General features: G+C 36.7%; 1 protein-coding gene across 1 annotated transcript in view; it reads left to right on the top strand.

The window, feature by feature from the left end:
• The window catches only part of DCP2 (decapping mRNA 2), a 42,998-nt gene extending 25,324 nt beyond the window's left edge, over positions 1-17,674 (top strand). The window contains exons 5-11 of the mRNA XM_060143384.1: positions 5,553-5,705; positions 5,831-5,943; positions 6,043-6,150; positions 8,308-8,446; positions 11,191-11,301; positions 15,065-15,116; positions 17,264-17,674. Coding sequence (XP_059999367.1) covers positions 5,553-5,705; positions 5,831-5,943; positions 6,043-6,150; positions 8,308-8,446; positions 11,191-11,301; positions 15,065-15,116; positions 17,264-17,427 — 840 coding nt within the window. The 3' untranslated portion in view covers positions 17,428-17,674. The remainder of the gene's footprint in view (positions 1-5,552; positions 5,706-5,830; positions 5,944-6,042; positions 6,151-8,307; positions 8,447-11,190; positions 11,302-15,064; positions 15,117-17,263) is intronic.
• The last annotated feature ends 2,182 nt before the right edge of the window (positions 17,675-19,856 follow it).

Genomic DNA, 19,856 nt, shown 5'->3' with positions numbered 1-19,856 from the left:
TTAAAACTTTTTTGTTGGAGGATAAGAACATAAAATACACTAATCTTAACAGGTTATTCATTTTTATATATGTATATACCTGTGAAACCACCACCTAGGCCAAAGAATATTTTCAGCACCTCAGAAGATTCTTTCCTGCCCCTTCTTAGTCAATGCCTTCTTTCCCCCACATTTCCTGAAGGGAACCACTATCTTGACTTCTATCACCATTGATTAGTTTTGCCTGGTCTTGAGCTTCATATAATTAGGATTTTGCAATAGTTATTCTTTGTGTTTTATGTCTTTGGCTCAGTATAATGCCTGTGAGATTCATCTATGTTGTTGTGTATATTAGCAGTTGGTCCTTTTTAATTGCTCTTTGTTATATTCCAGTGTACAAATATACCACAGTTTGTCCATTCTCTTATGCATTGGATTGTATCCAGTTTTTGGCTATTCAGAATAAAACTGCTGTAAATATTCTTATACATGTCCTTTGAGGAAAATAAGCCTTCATTTCTCTAGGAGTGGAATTATTGAGTCATAGGGAAGTTGCATATCTACTGCCACTGGTTTTCCAGGTGGTTGAACCGATTTACATTCCCACCACCCGCGTATGAGAGTTCTAGTTGTCCTGACCTACACATAGAATTACCAATTTAAAAATTTTTATCCCATGTTCATGGAGTGCGAGAATTAATATTGTTTAATGTCATTACTGCCAAAAACCATGTCTAGATTCAGTGTGATCCCTTTCAAGATTTCAATGACATTATTTTTACAGAATTAGAAAAGAAATTCTAAAATGTATATGTAACCACCAAAGACTCTGAATAGCCAAAGCAATCCTGAGAAAGAAGAACAAAGTGGAAGGCATCACACTGCCTGATTTCAAGCTATACTATAAAGCTGTAGTAATTAAAACAGTATGGCACTGGTATAAAAACAGACAAATATATAGATCAATGGAATGGAACTGAGATCCCAGAAATAAACCCACACGTATATGGTCAGCTAATATTTGAAGAGGGAGCCAAGAAAACTGAATGGAGAAAAGAAGTCTCTTCAGTAAATTGTGCTGGAGAAACTGGATATTCTCATGTAAAAGAATGAAACTAGATCCCTGACTTATACCACTCACAGAAGTTAACTTGAAATGGATTAAATACTTAAATTTAAATGTAAGACCTGAAACTATAAAACTCCTAGAAGAAAACAGGATAAAAACTCCTTGACATGGGTCTTGGCAATGATTTTTTGGCTATGACACCAAAAGCATAAGCACCAAAATAAGCAAGTGCGACTACATCAACCCAAAAGCTTCTGTACAGCAAGAGAAACAGTCAACAAAGTAGAACGACAGCCTACGGAATGGGAGAAAATACTCGAAAACCATATATTTGATAAGGGGTTAATAGCTAAAATGTATAAAGAACTCATACAACTCAACAAATAGTTCAATTAAAAAATGGGCAAAAGACCTGAATATACATTTTTCCAAAGAAGATAGAGGAATGGCTAATGGAATGGAAGATAGAGGTATGTGAAAAGATGCTCAACATCACTAGGTTATTAGGCAAATAGAAATCAAAACCACAATGATATATCTCTTATGCCTGTTAGAATGGCCACCTTAAAAAGACAAATGAATGTGGAGAAAAGGGATCCCTTGTTCACTGTTACTGAGATTGTAAACTGGTACAGCCACTATGCAAAGCTGTATGGAGGATCCTCAAAAAATTAAATTACAACTACCATATGATCCAGCAATTCCACTAGTGGGAATATATCCAAAGGAAATGAAAATGCTAACTTGAAAAGGTATCTGCATTCTTATGTTCATAGCATTTTTTACAACAGCCAAGACATGGAAACAACCTAAGTGTTCATCGATGAATGGTTAAAGAATATGTGGTATGTTATATTCACAATGGAATATATTTCAGCTGTTAAAAAAAAAAAAAGAATCCTGCCATTTGCGCTATGGATGGACATTGAGAGCATTATGCAAAATGAAATAAGTCAGACAAAGACAGGTACTGTATGGTCTCACTTACATGTGGAATTTGAAAAAACAAAACTCATGGAGAGATCAGTTTTGTGGTTATCAGAGGGTGTGTGCGTGTAGAGGAGAATTGTAGGAAGCTGGTCAAAAGGCACAAACTGAGTTAGAAGATAAATAAGTACTAGGGATGCAGTGAACAACATGATGACTGTAGTTAACACTGCTGTATGATACGTATGTAAGTTGCTCAGAGAGTGGATCCTAAGAGTTATCATTACAGTGAGTTCTCATTACAAGTCAAACCGTTAAGCTGTACACCTTAAAGTTAAGCAATGGTATATATCAATTATATCAGTAAAACTGGGGAAAATTTTATGGTCATTCCTCAATATATACAAAAAGTTAATTATGTTGTATATCTGAAGTTAATATAATGTTAATTATATCAATTTAAAAAAATTTTAGTCATTCTCATGGGAATGTAATTGTCATTGTGCTTCTAATTTATGTATCTCTGAAGTCTAATGATGTTGACCACATTGTCATATTCTTATTGGCCATTTGAATGTGCTCTTTTATTAAGTACCCACTTACATGTTACCCATTTTTTTAAAAAGTTGGTTTACTTGTCCTGTGGATATATAGGACTTTTTAATATAGTCTGGATTTGAGTGTATTGTGAATGTCTTCTGGTTTATGTCTTCCCTTTTGACCTTCTTAATGGAAACTCAAGAGAAACAATTTTATGTCACTGATGTGTAAACTTTCAGGTAAACCAGTCCTAATTGTTACAGTTATAAATCTAATATCCATCCTGATTGATTTACAATTAAAACAATTTTTTTTTAAGCTATGTCTGAAGCAGTAGAGTAGGGTAGACCTTAGTTGCAAAGAAAAGGAAAACCAAAGTATCTGGACTTTCACTCCAGATAGCGTACATGAGTTGTGAAATAAATCCACAATTGGTAAAAGAATTTTATTTTGGAAAAGGTGTATAGTTTTGGTTTAGGACAAGAAAACTTTTTTTTTTTTTGGTAGCATATCTGTATTTCTGTTCCCACTCTGTCATTTCTAGAAGTAGGAAATACAAATAATGTCTGTTTTTTCTATATGCCATAGAGCAGTTTTCAAGTAAGTATATTCACCAATATCTTGAAATTAGGGAAAGGTAGTATACAGAAATGAGTTAGGTGTCGTAGAGGAGCTTAAATTGGGAGTTACAGTCTACACATGTTTGAGACAAGTATAGATGTGCCCTTGTTGAGGAAGGTAGAAAGATGTACCTTTCTCTTGTCAGATGTACTGGCAAGAGAAGGAGGGAAGAGACAAAAAAAAATGGATAGAAATATCTCCTTCACACCCATACCTTGTAAGAGATTCAGGCCTGTGCATGTTCTGTCCCACTGATTGGTTAGAAGGTGCTGAAACTAGAGGCAAGAGGAGGAACGAACTCCAGTGTAAAAGATGCACACTGGTTACTAGACACTAAAGCTCCAAAGCCTTTTCATTTGGGGGTGAAGTGGGGAAGGACTTGGTCACAGAACACAAATGTTATCTGAAGGAGAACTTTAAGGCTAGAAGATACCAGTGCTTTTTAAATTTTAAGCAGAAGCCCGGGATTTTAATCAAATTAAGAATGGCTCCTCTGGCTGAAGGAAAAGGTGAGGGTTAGATGTGACATTTTATTCCTGAGATTTACGCTCCTGCAGTCCTTGAGGCACGGTGAGGAAAGGCAGTTTTAGAACCATTAATCCACTTCACTAGTTCTCATTTTTAGTGCATTTACAACACCTCCCCACACACACACGTGCAAATGTGGTTGTAGCTATACTCTTGGAATCTGCCCACTTAAATATTAGTATTAATCACATTCCGTTTTCATGTTTGAGAAATGGTTTTCTTTGTGAAAGACGGGGGCTCCCAACCCCTGGGCCACGGAATGGTACCAGTCAGCAGCCTGTTAGGAACCAGGCTGCACGGCAGGAGGTGAGCGGCGCCCACCCAGCCCTGCAACCCCGGTCCGTGGAAAAATTGTCTTCCACGAAACGGGCCGCTGGTGTAAGACACTTTTCATTCTGTAGCTTGGTATACATATAGATTTGTGGTTGCGGTGAATAAAATCCATATGGAGTTCCCAGTGACTTCCCACAGAGTGGGAACCACTGATGTATTCTAACATCTTAAGGGTTCTGGACCCAGTTACATTTTGTGTGTGTGTGTGTGTGTGTGTGTGTGTGTGTGTGTGTGTGTGTGTGTGTGTGTGTGTGTGTGTGTGTGTGTGTGTGTGTGTGTGTGTGTGTGTGTGCGCGCGTAGGGGGTGTTTCCCTACACCAGCAAGCAAGTTTTGGACGTCAGCTGGGTGTCCTACAATTCAACTCAATTCTGATGCTATCTACCTGGAGATAGCATCCCATTCCACATGTTAAGGGCTCAGTCCCATAAGACCCTCCTTTGCTTCAGATGCCAATCGCAAGTCCAGGTTGTCATTTGTGCTTCTGAGCTCCTCCTTGGGTTTGATTAATTTGCTAGAGTGATTCTCAGAATTCAGTTTTTCTTACTAGATTATCAGTTTATTGTAATAAAAGGATATAACTCAGAAATAGCCAAATGGAAGACATAAATACATAGGGCAAGGTATAGGGAAAGGGCAAGGAGCTTTCATGCTCTCTTCTAGAGCACTGCTATGCCCAAATCTTCATGTGTTCACCAAACCAGAAACTCTCCTTTTGGGTTTTTAGGGGGGGCTTCATTTCATAGTCATGATTGATTAAATCATTGGCCATTAGCGATTGAGCTCAATCCCTGGAGGTGTGGGGGAGGAGGGGCTGAAAGTTCCAGCCCTCTTAATCACCTGGCGACCAGCTTCAGTCCTTACTCAATCCTTACAGGGGCTTCTTAAGTCACCTAATTAACATAACAAAAGACACTCTTGCTTTCGTCACTTAAGACATTCCAAGGGTTTTAGGAGATCTTGTACCAGAAAGGGGGACAGTGACCAAATATATATTATTGTAAGTCACAATTTCCCACGTTGCCCTTCACTGAATAGGTGAAGAAACTTAGGCTCAGGTATGCAAGGAGGTTTTTCCATAGTGAACAGTTCAACAGAGGCACAGCTAGAACTAGACCCTGAAATATTCTGACTTTTTCCTTAGTGGTTTTTAAATGAATGAATGAATGTATGTATGGCTGCGTTGGGTCTTCGTTGCTGCGTGTGGGCTTGTCTCTAGTTGTGGCGAGTGGGGGCCACTCTTCGTTGCGGTGCGCCGGCTTCTCATTGGGGTGGCGTCTCTTTGTTGCAGAGCTCGGGCTCTAGGCGCGCCGGCTTGGTTAATTGTGGCATGTGGGCTCAGTAGTTGTGGCATACGGGCTTAGTTGCTCCGTAGCTTGTGGGAATCTTCCCGGACCAGGGCTCGAACCCGTGTCCCCTGCATTGGCAGGCAGATTCTTAACCACTGCTCCACCAGGGAAGTCCCAAATTTTTGTCTTTGATATAAACAAATTTTAATGAACTCTGAAGGTCTAACAGCAAAACTTGAAAATCATCATCCAAATTTGTTATTTCCAGGTCTTTGAAGAAACTGGTTTTGATATTAAAGATTATATTTGTAAGGATGATTACATTGAACTTCGAATCAATGACCAGCTTGCTCGTTTGTACATCATTCCAGGAATTCCAAAAGATACCAAATTTAACCCGAAAACCAGAAGAGAAATTCGGGTATGTAATTGAAAAGTATTTTCAGATTGCTGGACAGTATCCCAATTAAATGATGTAGGAAATTGCTTTTAGAAACTCCTTGATAATAAGTAACTAACAAAATGAATTATTTTCTTGTGTTTCAGAACATTGAGTGGTTCTCCATTGAGAAATTGCCCTGTCATAGAAATGATATGACCCCAAAATCCAAACTTGGTTTGGCACCAAACAAATTTTTTATGGCCATTCCTTTTATCAGGTATGTTCGTATTTCTTTAAATACAAAACTTCATAAATTCTGATAGTGAGTTTCTTTACATAGCCAAGTTTTAAAATTGAATTCTTAATGTTTCCATAGACCATTAAGGGACTGGCTTTCTCGAAGATTTGGCGATTCCTCAGATAGCGACAATGGATTTTCCTCAGCTGGTAGTACACCAGCTAAACCCACTGTGGAAAAATTGAGGTAAAGAAATATATGCGTAGGATTCTGACTTTTTGATAGTTTTTAATGCAGTGACATTTTGCTTATAAAGTTTGTAGAAGTGTTGGCTTCCTTTTAGTAGGTACTATTTTGTTACTGGTCTCACAAATAATTGAAAAAAATTTTAAGGGTTTTTGATGAGAGGTTAGTGGAATTTGGAAAGGAGCTTCAGGCATATTTTAAAATGGTATGCATAAGAGCTTATCAACTTTTTAGATGGATAGATAGACTATGAGGAAAAGACAAAAATCCTCTGTATGTATATTTATACTGTTACTTCCCTGTTCTCATATCTTTACTTTAGAAATAATTGAGTTTCTGAAGATGGTTGAATGGGGGGAATAGATTGAAGTTTGTTTTTGTGTAGAGGAGATGAGGGATGCTGGTGTATGTATAATTTGTTCAGAAAGATAGCACTGTGAAGGCTTGGGCTTGCTTCTTTTCTTTCCCTAGCCTAGACTGTATATTATAAAGAGTGACTATTACATGGACATGAACCGCAAAGAGCATTTTCTTGGTTGGAATGTAATTGTATCCAAATCACAATTATAGAGTAGGCTGAGTAAGTAATTTTCTTAAATAAGTATATGTATTTCTAATCAGCTTGCAAGAACTTTGCCTTTGTTAGGTTCAGAGAGAGTTGCTTTTTATACTTTCTCTAATTTAGGTGTTCTGTTTTTATCCCAGAGCTTTAAAAAGTAAACAATAGGAGTAACACATCTGCAGTCAATATTTTTTAAACACATAGGGAATATTCCATTTTAGTTGAATTTTATGAGGATAGGAGATTAGACTAAATGCCTTGAAAGGTCATTTCTGCCTTTCAGAATCTATGATTATAATCACCAAATTATATACTACTAAACATAAGGGAAGCAGTAAAAAGGAAAAAGAGTAAAGTAGACAGGAATGTAGTCAAGATTAAAAAAATCCAATCACTACTAAAAAGTCATGAAATAGTGACACTGTTTGAAAAGAAATTGTGTCACTGTTCATATTTGGGAGAATCTGTCCACCATAGTGTGTGATAAGATTCCCACATATTTCAGCCAGTGTTAGGGTTTGTGGTCCTAGAGAATGGAATGAGACAATAAATAACTTCTTTAACCAAATTTCAGGTTGCTTAGGCAGGGTGGTGTCTGTTTTTAGCATATAGAATAACATCTATTGATGTGTTGGAGGAAATATCTGAGTTTTGTCTAAAGAAAGAGTAGAGAGTCTGCAATTTAATTACAGTTTTTAAATGGGAAAGGGGACAGATTCTGAAATATTCAAAAACAATCTTACTATAATATGGATCTTGGGATCAGTGGCTCTGGACTGTATTACACATGTATGTGGTACTACAGAATACGATTTCTTATCTTTACTACAAACTACTGTTACAGTTGGTTTCTTTTGCATAAGTATTTGAGACTGGGTCTTTATTTAATTTGCTTCTCCATCGTTTTTGAGCTCCTGAATTTTTTGCTGCACAATGTAGCTTAATTTTTCAGATCCTCTTCCAGCATGGCCGGGGTCCGTAACTGACCTGTGCCAGATCAAATTCCATACTTAAGCATCCTAGTAAAGGATTGAGAATTGAGTTGTCTGTCCTGTTAAGAAGGAGGATCCACTGACATTTGTTTGTTTCGACTAGATTGATTTATTGAATTTATTACTAAATTTATGAAAGAATTATTTTCTTCAGTTGTGTTTCTTTTTGCGGGGTGGGGGGGCCTGCATCACAGCTTGCAGGATCTTAGTTCCCCAACCAGGGATCGAACCCGTGCCCCCTGCATGGGAAGCGCAGAGTCCTAACCACTGGACCGCCAGGGAACTCCCCAGATTTTTAAAAGTACAATCATTTATAGGGAGGAAGTGGTATCAATAAATTTAGGAAACTTTGGGATTAAAAATAACAGAGTATTAATTCATTCAAGAAATATGGAATGCTAGGCACTCCTCTGGGTGCTGGGGGTAAAGTGATAGGCAGAGTCAACAAGAATCCCCTGCCCTCATGGAACTTATACTCCAGTGGGCAGAGATAGACAGTAAATAAAGTAAAATTTGTAGTCTGTAAGATAAACTAACAGGTGTTAGAAAGACTATAAGTGAAAATTTTCTGATCTGATTTTTATTTTTTAAATCTTGGTGTAGTCGAACCAAATTCCGCCACAGTCAGCAATTATTTCCTGAAGGTTCTCCCGGTGACCAGTGGGTAAAGCACAGGCAACCACTGCAACAAAAACCATATAATAATAATCATTCTGAAATGTCTGACCTTTTAAAAGCAAAGGTGAGTGATACACATTTAAAGATTTTCATAACTTTAGCTCATTTGACTTTGGAATGTATCTGAGTTGAGGAATTACAGATTAACAGTTGTAGAGTTCTGAATTGTTAATCCAAGGCTCCTGTGTTTCTGACTTGTGATTTGAAGTAGGGATGAGACTTCTTAACCTTTACAGCTTTGGTATTAATCCAGTGTAGTAAGTAATATGAATTAACATCTGATTTTGGTAAATATGCTACCAGTGAAAGGTTCATTACTGTGTTGTATTCTGGTGTATGATTATATTACAGTTTATTTATCCATTCTACTCTTAGTGGACATGTTTGTTGTTTCCACTTTGGGGCTTTTACAAACCATACTGCTATGAATATTTCTGTACATGTCTTTTGAGGAACATACACAGTTCTTTTGGGTATATAGAATTGGGTAGAAATGTTGGAGCAGTGGATATGCCTATGTTCTTGAGTATATACTCAATATTCTCGGGTAATTTATATCCCCAGCAAAATATATGAGAGTTCCATTTGTTCCACATCCTTACTAATCCATGGTAGTATCTGCCTTTATTACTTTAGCCATCTATTTGGGTACCACTCTTTTTATTTTCATTCTTTTAAAAATATACTGGTTTCATCAAAATTAAAAACTTTTGTGCATCAGAGATCACTATCAAAAGAGAAGAGACAGCCCATGGAATGGGAGAATTTGCAAATCATATATCTAATGGATTAATATCCAGGATATATGGAGAACTCCTACAATTCAATTACAAACAAAACAACCCAATTAAAAAAATGGGTAGACACCTTGAATAGACATTTCTTTAAAGAATATATACAAATGGCCAATAAGCACATGAAACGATGCTCACAATCATTAGTAGAATGCAAATCAAAACCACAGGAGATACTATTAATACCCACTAGGTACGAAGTAATAAAAATGTAATTAAAAAATGGAGAATAATAAGTGCTGACAAGAATGTAGGGAAATTGGAACCCGTGTCCATTGCAGGTGGGAATGTAAAATGGTGCAGCTGCCATGGAAAACAGTTTGGATGGTTCATCAAATAGTTAAACATAGAATTACCATATGACCCAGCAATTCCATTCCTAGGCTCATACTCAAAAGAATTGAAAGCAGGGACTTAAACAGGTAACTTATATCCCAGTGTTCACAGTAGCATTATTCATGGTAGCCAAAAGGTGGAAACAACCCATGTGTCAACCCATGTGTCTGTCAGCAGATTAATGGATAAACAAAATAAACATATAGAGGAATATTATTTGGCCTTAAAAAGGAATGAAAGGGACTTCCCTGGTGTTCCAGTGGTTAAGACTCCATGCTCCCAATGCAGGGGGCCCGGGTTGGATCCCTGGTCAGGGAACTGGATCCCTCATGCTGCAGCTAAGACCCAGTGCAGCCAAATGAATAAATAAATATTTAAAAAAAAAAAAAGGAATGAAATTATGATACGTACGTGCTACAACATGGATGAACCTTAAACACATGCTAAGTGAAATAAGCCATACACAAAAGGACAAATATTGTATGACTCCACTTACATGAGGTGCCTAGTATAGACAAATTTATAGACAGAAATTAACTTGAGGTTACCAGGGCTGAGGGACAGGAGGGAATATGGAATTATTTAATAGGTACGAAGTTCTGTTTAGATGATGAAAAAGTTTTGGAGATGGATACTGGTGGTGGTTGCACAACATTGTGACTATACACTGCCACTGAGTTGTACATTTAAAAGTGGTTCAAGTGCTAAATTTTATGTATATGGTACCGCAATAAAAGGTAAATACCGAGAAGAATGGGATGAAATTGAATTAAAAGTCTGTGGTAACATGACTGCTGTATTTCCCTACCTTTCTTTCTTTAAATTAGCTTGTTGTTTTCAAGCTATTTTAGGAACTGCTTAATTTTTTCTGTAGGTAGATAGAATGTACATAAATGTATTTTTATACATTTTATAATAATAATAAAATTATTCTGCTCACTGTTTTAGCTAGTCCTCTTAAATAGCTGTCTTTTTAAGACCTCTAAGGCCAAATTAATGTTTAAAAACTTTGTGTTTTAAGTTAAACTTAGAGTTATTTTCTAAGAAAATTAACTCGTTAAAGCAGTATAATAGCAAGATGTCAACTACTGCATGTTTAGGTTTTAGGTCTAAATTTAGGGATAATGGCCCAAATTTTAAAAACCAGTTGTCTTTATTATTTTGTATAAAAAGAGATTATTAATTTAAAAAATCCCTATTTGTTTATTAATAATTTAAAGCAGATTTTAGGGTAACAGTGATCACATCGGCTGCCTGTTTCCAGCTTTAAGGACTGTAGTCAATGGGCCTAAGTGTTCCCTCACAGAGAGGTTTTCTTTGGCAGTCACATAAGGTTTTCAAAGTTGTTCCTCTCCTTGCTCCCATTATTCTTTTACGCCTCATGCTTGTAAACACAGTCTGTGAGCAGAAATGGCATAAGGCAAGAGGTGTGGAAAGATTCCTAGGGACCATTATATTTGCTGTTTCATATCTTTTGAGGACTCTTGCTTTGTGAAGCACTATCTTCTATAAGAAAATATATTGATAGTGGTTCTCCAGTGTTTAAGGAAGGTTTTGGGTGGGGGTGCTTTGCTGAACTCTGATTCAACCAGCTAAATACATTCATAGGGGTATATTGTTTTATCCTATTTCATTATGCTATAGGTTTACATTTTATTTCTTCTTATTGGAAAAACAGAGTCAAAGTATGAGGGGAAATGGCAGAAAACAGTATCAAGAGTCACCTAATCAAAAGAAAAGAACAAATGGGGTCCACAGCCAGCCAGGCAAGCAGCAGAATCCCTTGATGGTAAGAGTTAACAGCTCTCATGCTAAGAAGGCAGTTCACGCTTTTTAAGATGGGGCAAGGGCATTGGCGAGGCACGTTGAATTGATATATTGACAGGATTTTTATGAACCTGCTGTGTGCGCACTATTCACCCACTAAAAAAATCTCTGCCTACTCTCAATTATAGGTTTATCACATTGATTCAAATGTGCAACTGATCTTTACTTTTTATGTGGGTATTTATTTATCTATTTATTATTTTTTAAATTAATTTTTATTGGAGTATAGTTGATTTACAATGTTGTGTTAGTTTCTGCTGTACAGCAAAGTGAATCAGTTATACATATATCCACTCTTTTTCAGATTCTGTTCCCATATATAGGTCATTACAGAGTATTGAGTAGAGTTCCCTGTGCTATACTGTAGGTTCTTGTTGGTTATCTATATGTGGGTATTTAGATTTATTTTAATACTTTGGAAACAGTGTGTAGTCAACCCTGCTTTCTAGACAAGTCCTAAGTATTCTCTCTATATTTTTCTAAATAGAGTCTGTATTATTTTAATGAAGTTAAAAGTTTGGAATAACATCACAGTGTTTTTGTTTTCTTCAAGTTGATAGAATTTAGAAAACGAAAATAAATAAAACACAATACTCATAGCCAGTGTCATAGTCATTAGACTAGGCTGAAAGACAAATACGTGTGAGCATTTTAAGGCATTTACTTCCATTCTTTTAGTCTGTGTTCCAGAAGGTAATTCATAAACTGGTAAGTCTCCTTGCTTATCTTTTCTGTAAGTCCCAGTATTTCTTTCCTTTTTTTAAAAGATGTATTTATTTTATTTTTATTATTTTTTAAAATTAATTAATTTATTTTTGGCTGTGTTGGGTCTTCATTGCTGCACGCAGGCTTCCTCTAGTTGCAGTGAGCGGGGGCTACTGTTTGTTGTGGTGTGCGGGCTGCTCATTGTGGTGGCTTCTTTGTTGCGGAGCGTGGGCTCTAGGTGTGCGGGCTTCAGTAGTTGTGGCTTGTGGCCTCAGTAGTTGTGGCGCACGGGCTTAGTTGCTCCGTGGCATGTGGGATCTTCCCAGACCAGGGATCGAACCTGTGTCCTCTGTATTGGCAGGCAGATTCTTAACCACTGCACCACCAGGGAAGTCCCAGTCCTGGTATTTCTATGTTGAATTTTCTTATTGTATCTTCACCTATTTTTCTTTCTTTAACAGTGGGTGATAATAGTAATTTCAAGTTTTTAACAAAAGTATTTTCCTTGAATTCCCTAGGTGCTGTTGATTTAACTTGGGGTGTATTGATTCCACTAGCAAGCACATGTTAAAGATCAGTTTACTGTTAGACTACTTGCCCTTTACTATTATTGTACTCCACTCTGGTAGAAATAGTGACAAGAACAAAGAAGAGTCTTAATAGATGGTCAGAAGGCTTTTAATCTCATTCAACATCTGTCCCTAACAAAAGCTGCACAGATTAAAATGATAGTACTATACAAATGTTAATTCTCCTCAAATTAATACATAGATTTAATTCAATACCAATCAAAATCCTTGATTTTTTGGGGGGAACTTCACAAATGACTCTCATAGTTGTCTAAAAGAACTTGAATAAATTTTTTATAAGTTCTTAAAATAAAGTTAATGATGGAGAACAAGTATATGAACAGCTTATAAGGGAAGAACTAAAAGTGACTGATAAATGTATAAATGTGTAATCAAAGAAAGTAAAATAAAACAGGATGCCACTTTTCCTCATTAGATTGGCAAAGATGAAAAGATAGCCACTTATGTATTGTTGAGAATATTGAGAACCCTTAAGAATTGCTAATTGGTACAGCCTCCTAGAGAGTAGTTTGGCTATATTGAAAGCCTGAAAAAGTTCTTACCTTGTTTCCCTAGAAGAGAAATTTAAAGAATATTCACTCCATTGCTCTTAGTTATGAAAACATGGAAATAATCTAAATATCCAAGAAGATAATACTAAATGCAATATCGTAGATCTATGCCATAGACTACCATGTAGTCATTAAAAGTGATGGTGTAGATTTGTATTTATTGAAAAAGGAATATGTTCATAGTATATACATTTAAAAAGTGGGTTATATCCTTTTTGACCCACCTCCTAGAGAAATGGAAATAAAAACAAAAATAAACAAATGGGACCTAATGAAACTTAAAAGCTTTTGCACAGCAAAGGAAAACATAAACAAAACAAAAAGACAACCCTCAGAATGGGAGAAAATATTTGCAAATGAAGCAACTGACAAAGGATTAATCTCCAAAATTTACAAGCAGCTGATGTGGCTCAATATTAAAAAAAACAAACAATCCAATCCAAAAATAGGCAGAAGACCTAAACAGATATTTCTCCAAAGAAGATATACAGATTGCCAACAAACACATGAAAGGATGCTCAGCATCACTAATCATATGTATAGCTGATTCACTTTGTTATAAAGCCAAAACTAATAACACCATTGTAAAGCAATTATACTCTAATAATATGTTAAAAAAAAAAAAAAGATCCTGCAGGGCAAAGGCAAAAAACTACAATGAGATATCATCTCACACCGGTCAGAATGGCCATCATCAAAAAATCTACAAACAATAAATGCTGGAGAGGGTGTGGAGAAAAGGGAACCCTCTTGCATTGTTGGTGGGAATGTAAATTGATACAGCCACTATGGAGAACAGTATGGAGGTTCCTTAAAAAACTAAAAATAGAACTACCATATGACCCAGCAATCCCACTACTGGGCATAAACCCTGAGAAAACAATAATTCAAAAAGAGTCATGTACCAAAATGTTCATTGTAGTTCTGTTTACAATAGCCAGGACATGGAAGCAACCTAAGTGTCCATCAACAGATGAATGGATAAAGAAGATGTGGCACATATATACAATGGAATATTACTCAGCCATAAAAAGAAACGAAATTGAGTTATTTGTAATGAGGTGGGTGGACCTAGAGTCTGTTATACAGAGTGAAGTAAGTCAAAGAGAAAAACAAATACTGTATGCTAACACATATATATGGAATCTTAAAAAAATGTGGTTCTGAAGAACCTAGGAACAGGACAGGAATAAAGACGCAGATGTAGAGAATGGACTTGAGGACACGGGGAGTGGGAAGGGTAAGCTGAGATGAAGTGAGAGAGTGGCATGGACATATATACACTACCAAATGTAAAATAGAGAGCTAGTGGGAAACAGCCGCATAGCACAGGGAGATCAGCTTGGTGCTTTGTGTCCACCTAGATGGGTGGGATAGGGAGGGTGGGAAGGAGACGCAAGAGGGGGGAGATATGGGGATATATGTATATGTATAGCTGATTCACTTTGTTATAAAGCAGAAACTAACACACCATTGTAAAGCAATTATACTCCAATAAAGATGTTAAAAAATGGGTTATAGAATACTATGTATAGAATAATTCTGTTTGTTACATAATTATATGAAAATACATTCACACATATCTTCATAGAAAAAAAGCTGGAAAGATGTACTGGAGTGTTAATAGTAATTATCTCTGGGTTGAGAAATTTAATGAATAATTTTCTTGTTTTCTGGTGTTTCCATATTGTATGTGTATTCAAGAGCTAAAAACAGTTTTAGGCTTAAAAAAATAAAAATAAAATTAAAAATACCAATGCAAGGTGGGCATGGTGATTATATGGTTTAATTCTCTTCCTGAGAAATTTGATACTATATCTCCTTATTTATAATTGAAATAACTGGAGATGGTATGTTGTGTGTTTGTGTTTTTTAATAGAAATGTGAAAAAAAACTTCATCCACGAAAGCTTCAGGATACTTTTGAAACAGGCAAGTCATTTTCTTTTTAAAATTTCTGCTGGTTGGGATTTGGTTTGGTTTTGAAATAACCTTGATTTTAGTGGTGCATGACGAACTGTGATAGATAAGCTGAAAGAGTTGCACATGGTCTGTAGAGAGTTCATATATATGGTCAAGTTCTCTAAATATGAAACTGGCTAAAATAAATTTATTTAAATTATTTGCCCTTTCACTGTGCTATTTCTTTTGCGAATGTGAAGCCTTGGTGCTGTGCATGAATATTGTAAATAAATAAATAATTGCTTAAGGGTTAGACAGGGAGTAGACCCAAGTAACATAATGGTGAGGAGAAACCTCATTCTCACATATATGTAAGGGGAGTGCTAACTTCAGAAGGGAAACATTTCCCCCTTACTTGAGGTAATGATCAACTTGTTAAGATGGTACTAAGGATAGCTTTTATTGAAATGACATTTGGAACTTCTCCACCCTCCGTTATGAAGAGTAGGTGTGTGATCTGATTTGGAAAGTAATGTTGAGGAATGTAGAAAGCTCTTTGTAAATACTGATTTAATAGATGTCATTTGGAAGTGCAGTAGGCTATTTTTTTCTTCGGTCCTGTTTTGAATGGTATGAAATTCTCTGTGCAGTAGGTAAGCATTTATTTACCATCTAGATTTAAGGCTTTCATATAGAAAACTCTTAAGAATTGAAAAGCATTATAATTATATTTTCTTGCATTACTGTTTATGATTTAAGCAAGATAGAAGCTATATTAAAAGAGATGCTTTGGGGACTTCCCTGGTGGTCCAGTGGTTAAGACTCCGTGCTTCCAATGCAGGAAACGTGGGTTCGATCCCTGGTTAGGGAACTAAGATCACACATGCCTGCGGCACGTCCAGGAAAAAAACAAAGAGAGAGATCCTTTAACCCTGTTTTGGAAAATTAAGTGTAAGAAGTTGGAACTATCATTAAGTTATGGTGGTAGAATTCCTCTTAGTTGGACTTTTCTGGCCACCTTAGGTGGTGTGGGCATGATAGGCTGATAGTTGAAGTAATGTAACTTCAGAAATCAATTATTTCACAAAATCTTTAAAAAGCCATATGTTTAGGAACATTAAAGAAGGCACAGTATAATGTATATCCAACTTAGTTAGGCATGATTCAGATATATAAAATTTTGAGTTGTCTTGAGAAGGAAGTATAAAAGTGTTCTTATCCTGGGAAACCTTGTATCAGACTTTATTTCTGCCTCAACCTTTTGGTGTCTATTCCAAACCTACTTTCCTGGTCAGGTCCCTGTTCTACTTTAAGGGGGAAAAAAAAAGCCCTGATAAGTTGGAGTTCTGTTGTACTATGATTTTGAAAATTTGGATTTTTCTTTAGGTTGACATACTCACTGAATATTTAATAACCTCCAGCTTTATTTTTCTAGAATTGGAATCTTTACAGATCTTACATTGTAATTATAATCTTTATAATGTTTACATTTTGATCTCTATCAAGAAGCTCCCCTTATGTTGGCACAAAATACAAATATAGGTGGTAAACAAAGGTATGCCCAGTTTTAAAATTAATTTATTTTTGGCTGTGTTGAGTCTTCGTTGCTGCACACGGGCTTTCTCTAGTTGTGGTGAGCAGGGGCTACTCTTCATTGCAGTGTACGTGTTTCTCATTGCAGTGGCTTCTCTTGTTGTGGAGCACGAGCTCTAGGTGTGCTGGCTTCAGTAGTTGTGGCACATGGGCTCAGTAGTTGTGGCTTGCAGGCTCAGTAGTTGTGGCGCACAGGCTTAGTTGCTCCGTGGCATGTGGGGGATCTTCCTGGACCAGGGCTCGAACCCGTATCCCCTGCATTGGCAGGCGGATTCTTAACCACTGCACCACCAGGGAAGTCCCTAGGTATGCCCATTTTTGAAAGCAGGTGAATATTAAGGGTCTTAAAATAAAGGCTGAGATTAAGATTTTGAATGTTTGTTTGGAATAAGCAATAATAGATTAGAAATTCACTTGAGTACCAGTTTAGGGAAAGGAAGATATCTTGGTGGTTCTACTTAGGTTAGATTTAGAGTGTGGGGAGATGAATATATACTGCACATGGATTCCTTTATAACAAAAGGTGAAGGGCAAGATTTGATTTCTTACTGTTACTGAGCTTATTTATTTTGTTTTTTAAGCAGATGCTGTATATGACTTACCTTGCTCCGGTGAAGACCAGTTGCTAGAACATGCCGAGGGCCAGTCTGTGGCATGTAATGGACGTTGCAAGTTCCCCTTTTCATCCAGAGCCTTTTTGAGTTTCAAGTTTGACCATAATGCTATAATGAAAATCTTGGACCTTTGATAGCAACAAATGTGTTGTGGAAGTTCCAAGATCAGAGACTTGTTGCATTTGAGTGGGTGTCTCTTTGAGCCTTACCTTTCTCAGGTGTTTTAAAGAAATGCAGGGAGGCAATGATGTTTCTGAAGAGATGTTCTATGTGCAGAAGAGAGAGTAGAAAAACATGAGTTTGCACTGTAAATGCAGTTATAACTTTTTATACATATGTACCTTTTCAGTGTTTGGCTAATGAATTTAAGTTGCTTTTTATGAGGGCATTTTTTTCTGTGTGATTATGGTTTTTATTTTGTATTCTGGTCAAGAAAATAGTGTTTGAGTCATCACTAACAGCTAAGGTAATGGGAATGCTCCATCAACCCATTACAGTGATTGTATTGATAACTACTAGTTTCCTTATATTGAAAATTTTAAAAGAAACTTAAAATACACAATTATTAAATGAATACAAGAGCTGAAATGTCACAGAAGTCAAGATTGCAGGTCATCTGCTTTGGTGGCATTTTGTGCCTATCTCTGCTTCTAACCACTTAGGTTTTCTAATCCTCCTCTGCTAGGAGTTTTGTTAAGGTTTTATTTAGAGTCAGCATCTGCTATACAATGTTCATGTTCAAAATGAACTCTCAGCACTTCATTAAAGGACAAAGTCCTCAGCCTGGAGAGGGACTGAGTTGGTTGGGCGGGGAGTTGATGCTCTAATTTTGAATTGTGCTGTGTGCAGTCAGTGAACCTGGGAGACCGCGGAGAGAGGGTAGTGGGGAGAGAGCACGGGGGCTGGGACCCCGAAACTGCTTTGGTCACATCTGCACCATCCTGCTGCCAGCCCCTTAGTATCATATGATGATTTTGTTCTTGTGAAACTTTATTCTGTATTAAGTTGTGTAAATATGTATGGAATACTGACATTATTAGGTTTTACATTGCATCTCAGTGTTGATCTCTGGAAACTGATGTTATATTAGGTTCCAATTTGCAGTAGTAGCAGAGACTGACACACTTTTATTAGCATGAAGTCCCTAGATGATGGAGCCAAAGGGAAGGGTATGCAGTGTACCCAAGTACAGATAAAGCATTTCACTAGGGGAGGATCAGAACACGGAAGTAACGTGTATAATTCACTCCTAGGAATGTATTTTGCTCCTTTAGGATTCTTAAATCCAAATAAGGATGGCAGTGCCCATTTAAAGAAGGATTTTAGCTATATAATTGAGGACAATCACCAGGGCTTTAAGGGGCTTTAGTGTTTGGGCTGCTTCTAACCTCATTGAAGGTGTTTCTTTGGGGGTTGCGGGGAGAGTGTGAGCATATGCGTGCGTGTGCTTCTGTCATGTGGGTTTTAAAAATCTTTTTTACATGTGGTATCCACAAAATATATCTCTGCTTGTAAATTTTATTGTAGAAATCTTTATTCTGTATAGATAGCCTATTTAATAGGGGTTCTATTTAACCCGGTGGGACTTTCAAAAGAAGTGCTATTGTAAGGAGTTCACTTGGTATTAATTTGCTTTAGCTTTTCAATGGCTTGATTTTAAAGGAGAAATTCTATTTATTAATACAAGTGTCACCCTCCTGGTGCTAAGCAGGATAATTCAGTTATAGCAGTGTGTTTAGAATTAGGTTACTCACAATCCTGCGTCTTTTAATGTGACAAATTTGTGAATCCTTCTGTGACCTTTTAAAAATGCATTATATGATTGCATTAGGAAGCTCTTAACTGTTCTTTCCAAAAATACAGCTGCTTTGCTTGGGTCTCCTTGAGCCATATTTTTAGTTGGTCCCAGCATTCCAGATTTCTGTTAAATTATGAACAGAAACAGTGAAAACTGTTTGCCTGGCAGGTAAATCATTTTCACTCATTTAGTGCCATCTGGAAACTTTAATTTTTAGTGATTTTTGTAGGGGTTTTCCCTTTTTAAGTGAGTGCTTTGGTCAGTCTTTCTGGTGCCTCAAGTTGGAACTTTCAGCTCTCGATACTAAAGCAGAAGAGATTAGTTACCAGAAGTATGGCCTCCAATGGTGTTGAGCCTTTTCAGGAACCAACAGATGATCTCTTTTCGATATTGGTAGTTTAACTATGGTTAAATATTATTGCTGTTGTGCTGCTTCATTTAATGCACTGTGGGTGGAACAAAATAAGGGTCTTGTTGGAATGGAACTTTGGTAACTTGAGGCTTTTAGCTTTCTTGACAGTTTGAGATTTAAAAAAATGTTAAAAGATGCGATTTAAAGTTTATGTGTGTGATGTGACTTAACTATGCAGAAAATGTATAAGTTGGATGTACATGTTTTATGTACTTCTGCTATACTTATTCCCTCAAACCTGTGTATTAAGTTTCTCAGTGTTCAGGTTACCTTGAGAAAGGCCATGCTTAGCATAGAACTAGCTTTCTCGATTGAGAAATTTTAGCACGGTTTGAAGAAATCAAGTGATAAAG

This window comes from Lagenorhynchus albirostris, chromosome 3 (genome assembly GCF_949774975.1).
Source record: "Lagenorhynchus albirostris chromosome 3, mLagAlb1.1, whole genome shotgun sequence".
In the NCBI taxonomy this organism is placed as follows: Eukaryota; Metazoa; Chordata; class Mammalia; order Artiodactyla; family Delphinidae; genus Lagenorhynchus; species Lagenorhynchus albirostris.
The sequence above is the reverse complement of the archived record's forward strand: the minus strand, read 5'-3'. Positions and strand labels throughout refer to the sequence as shown.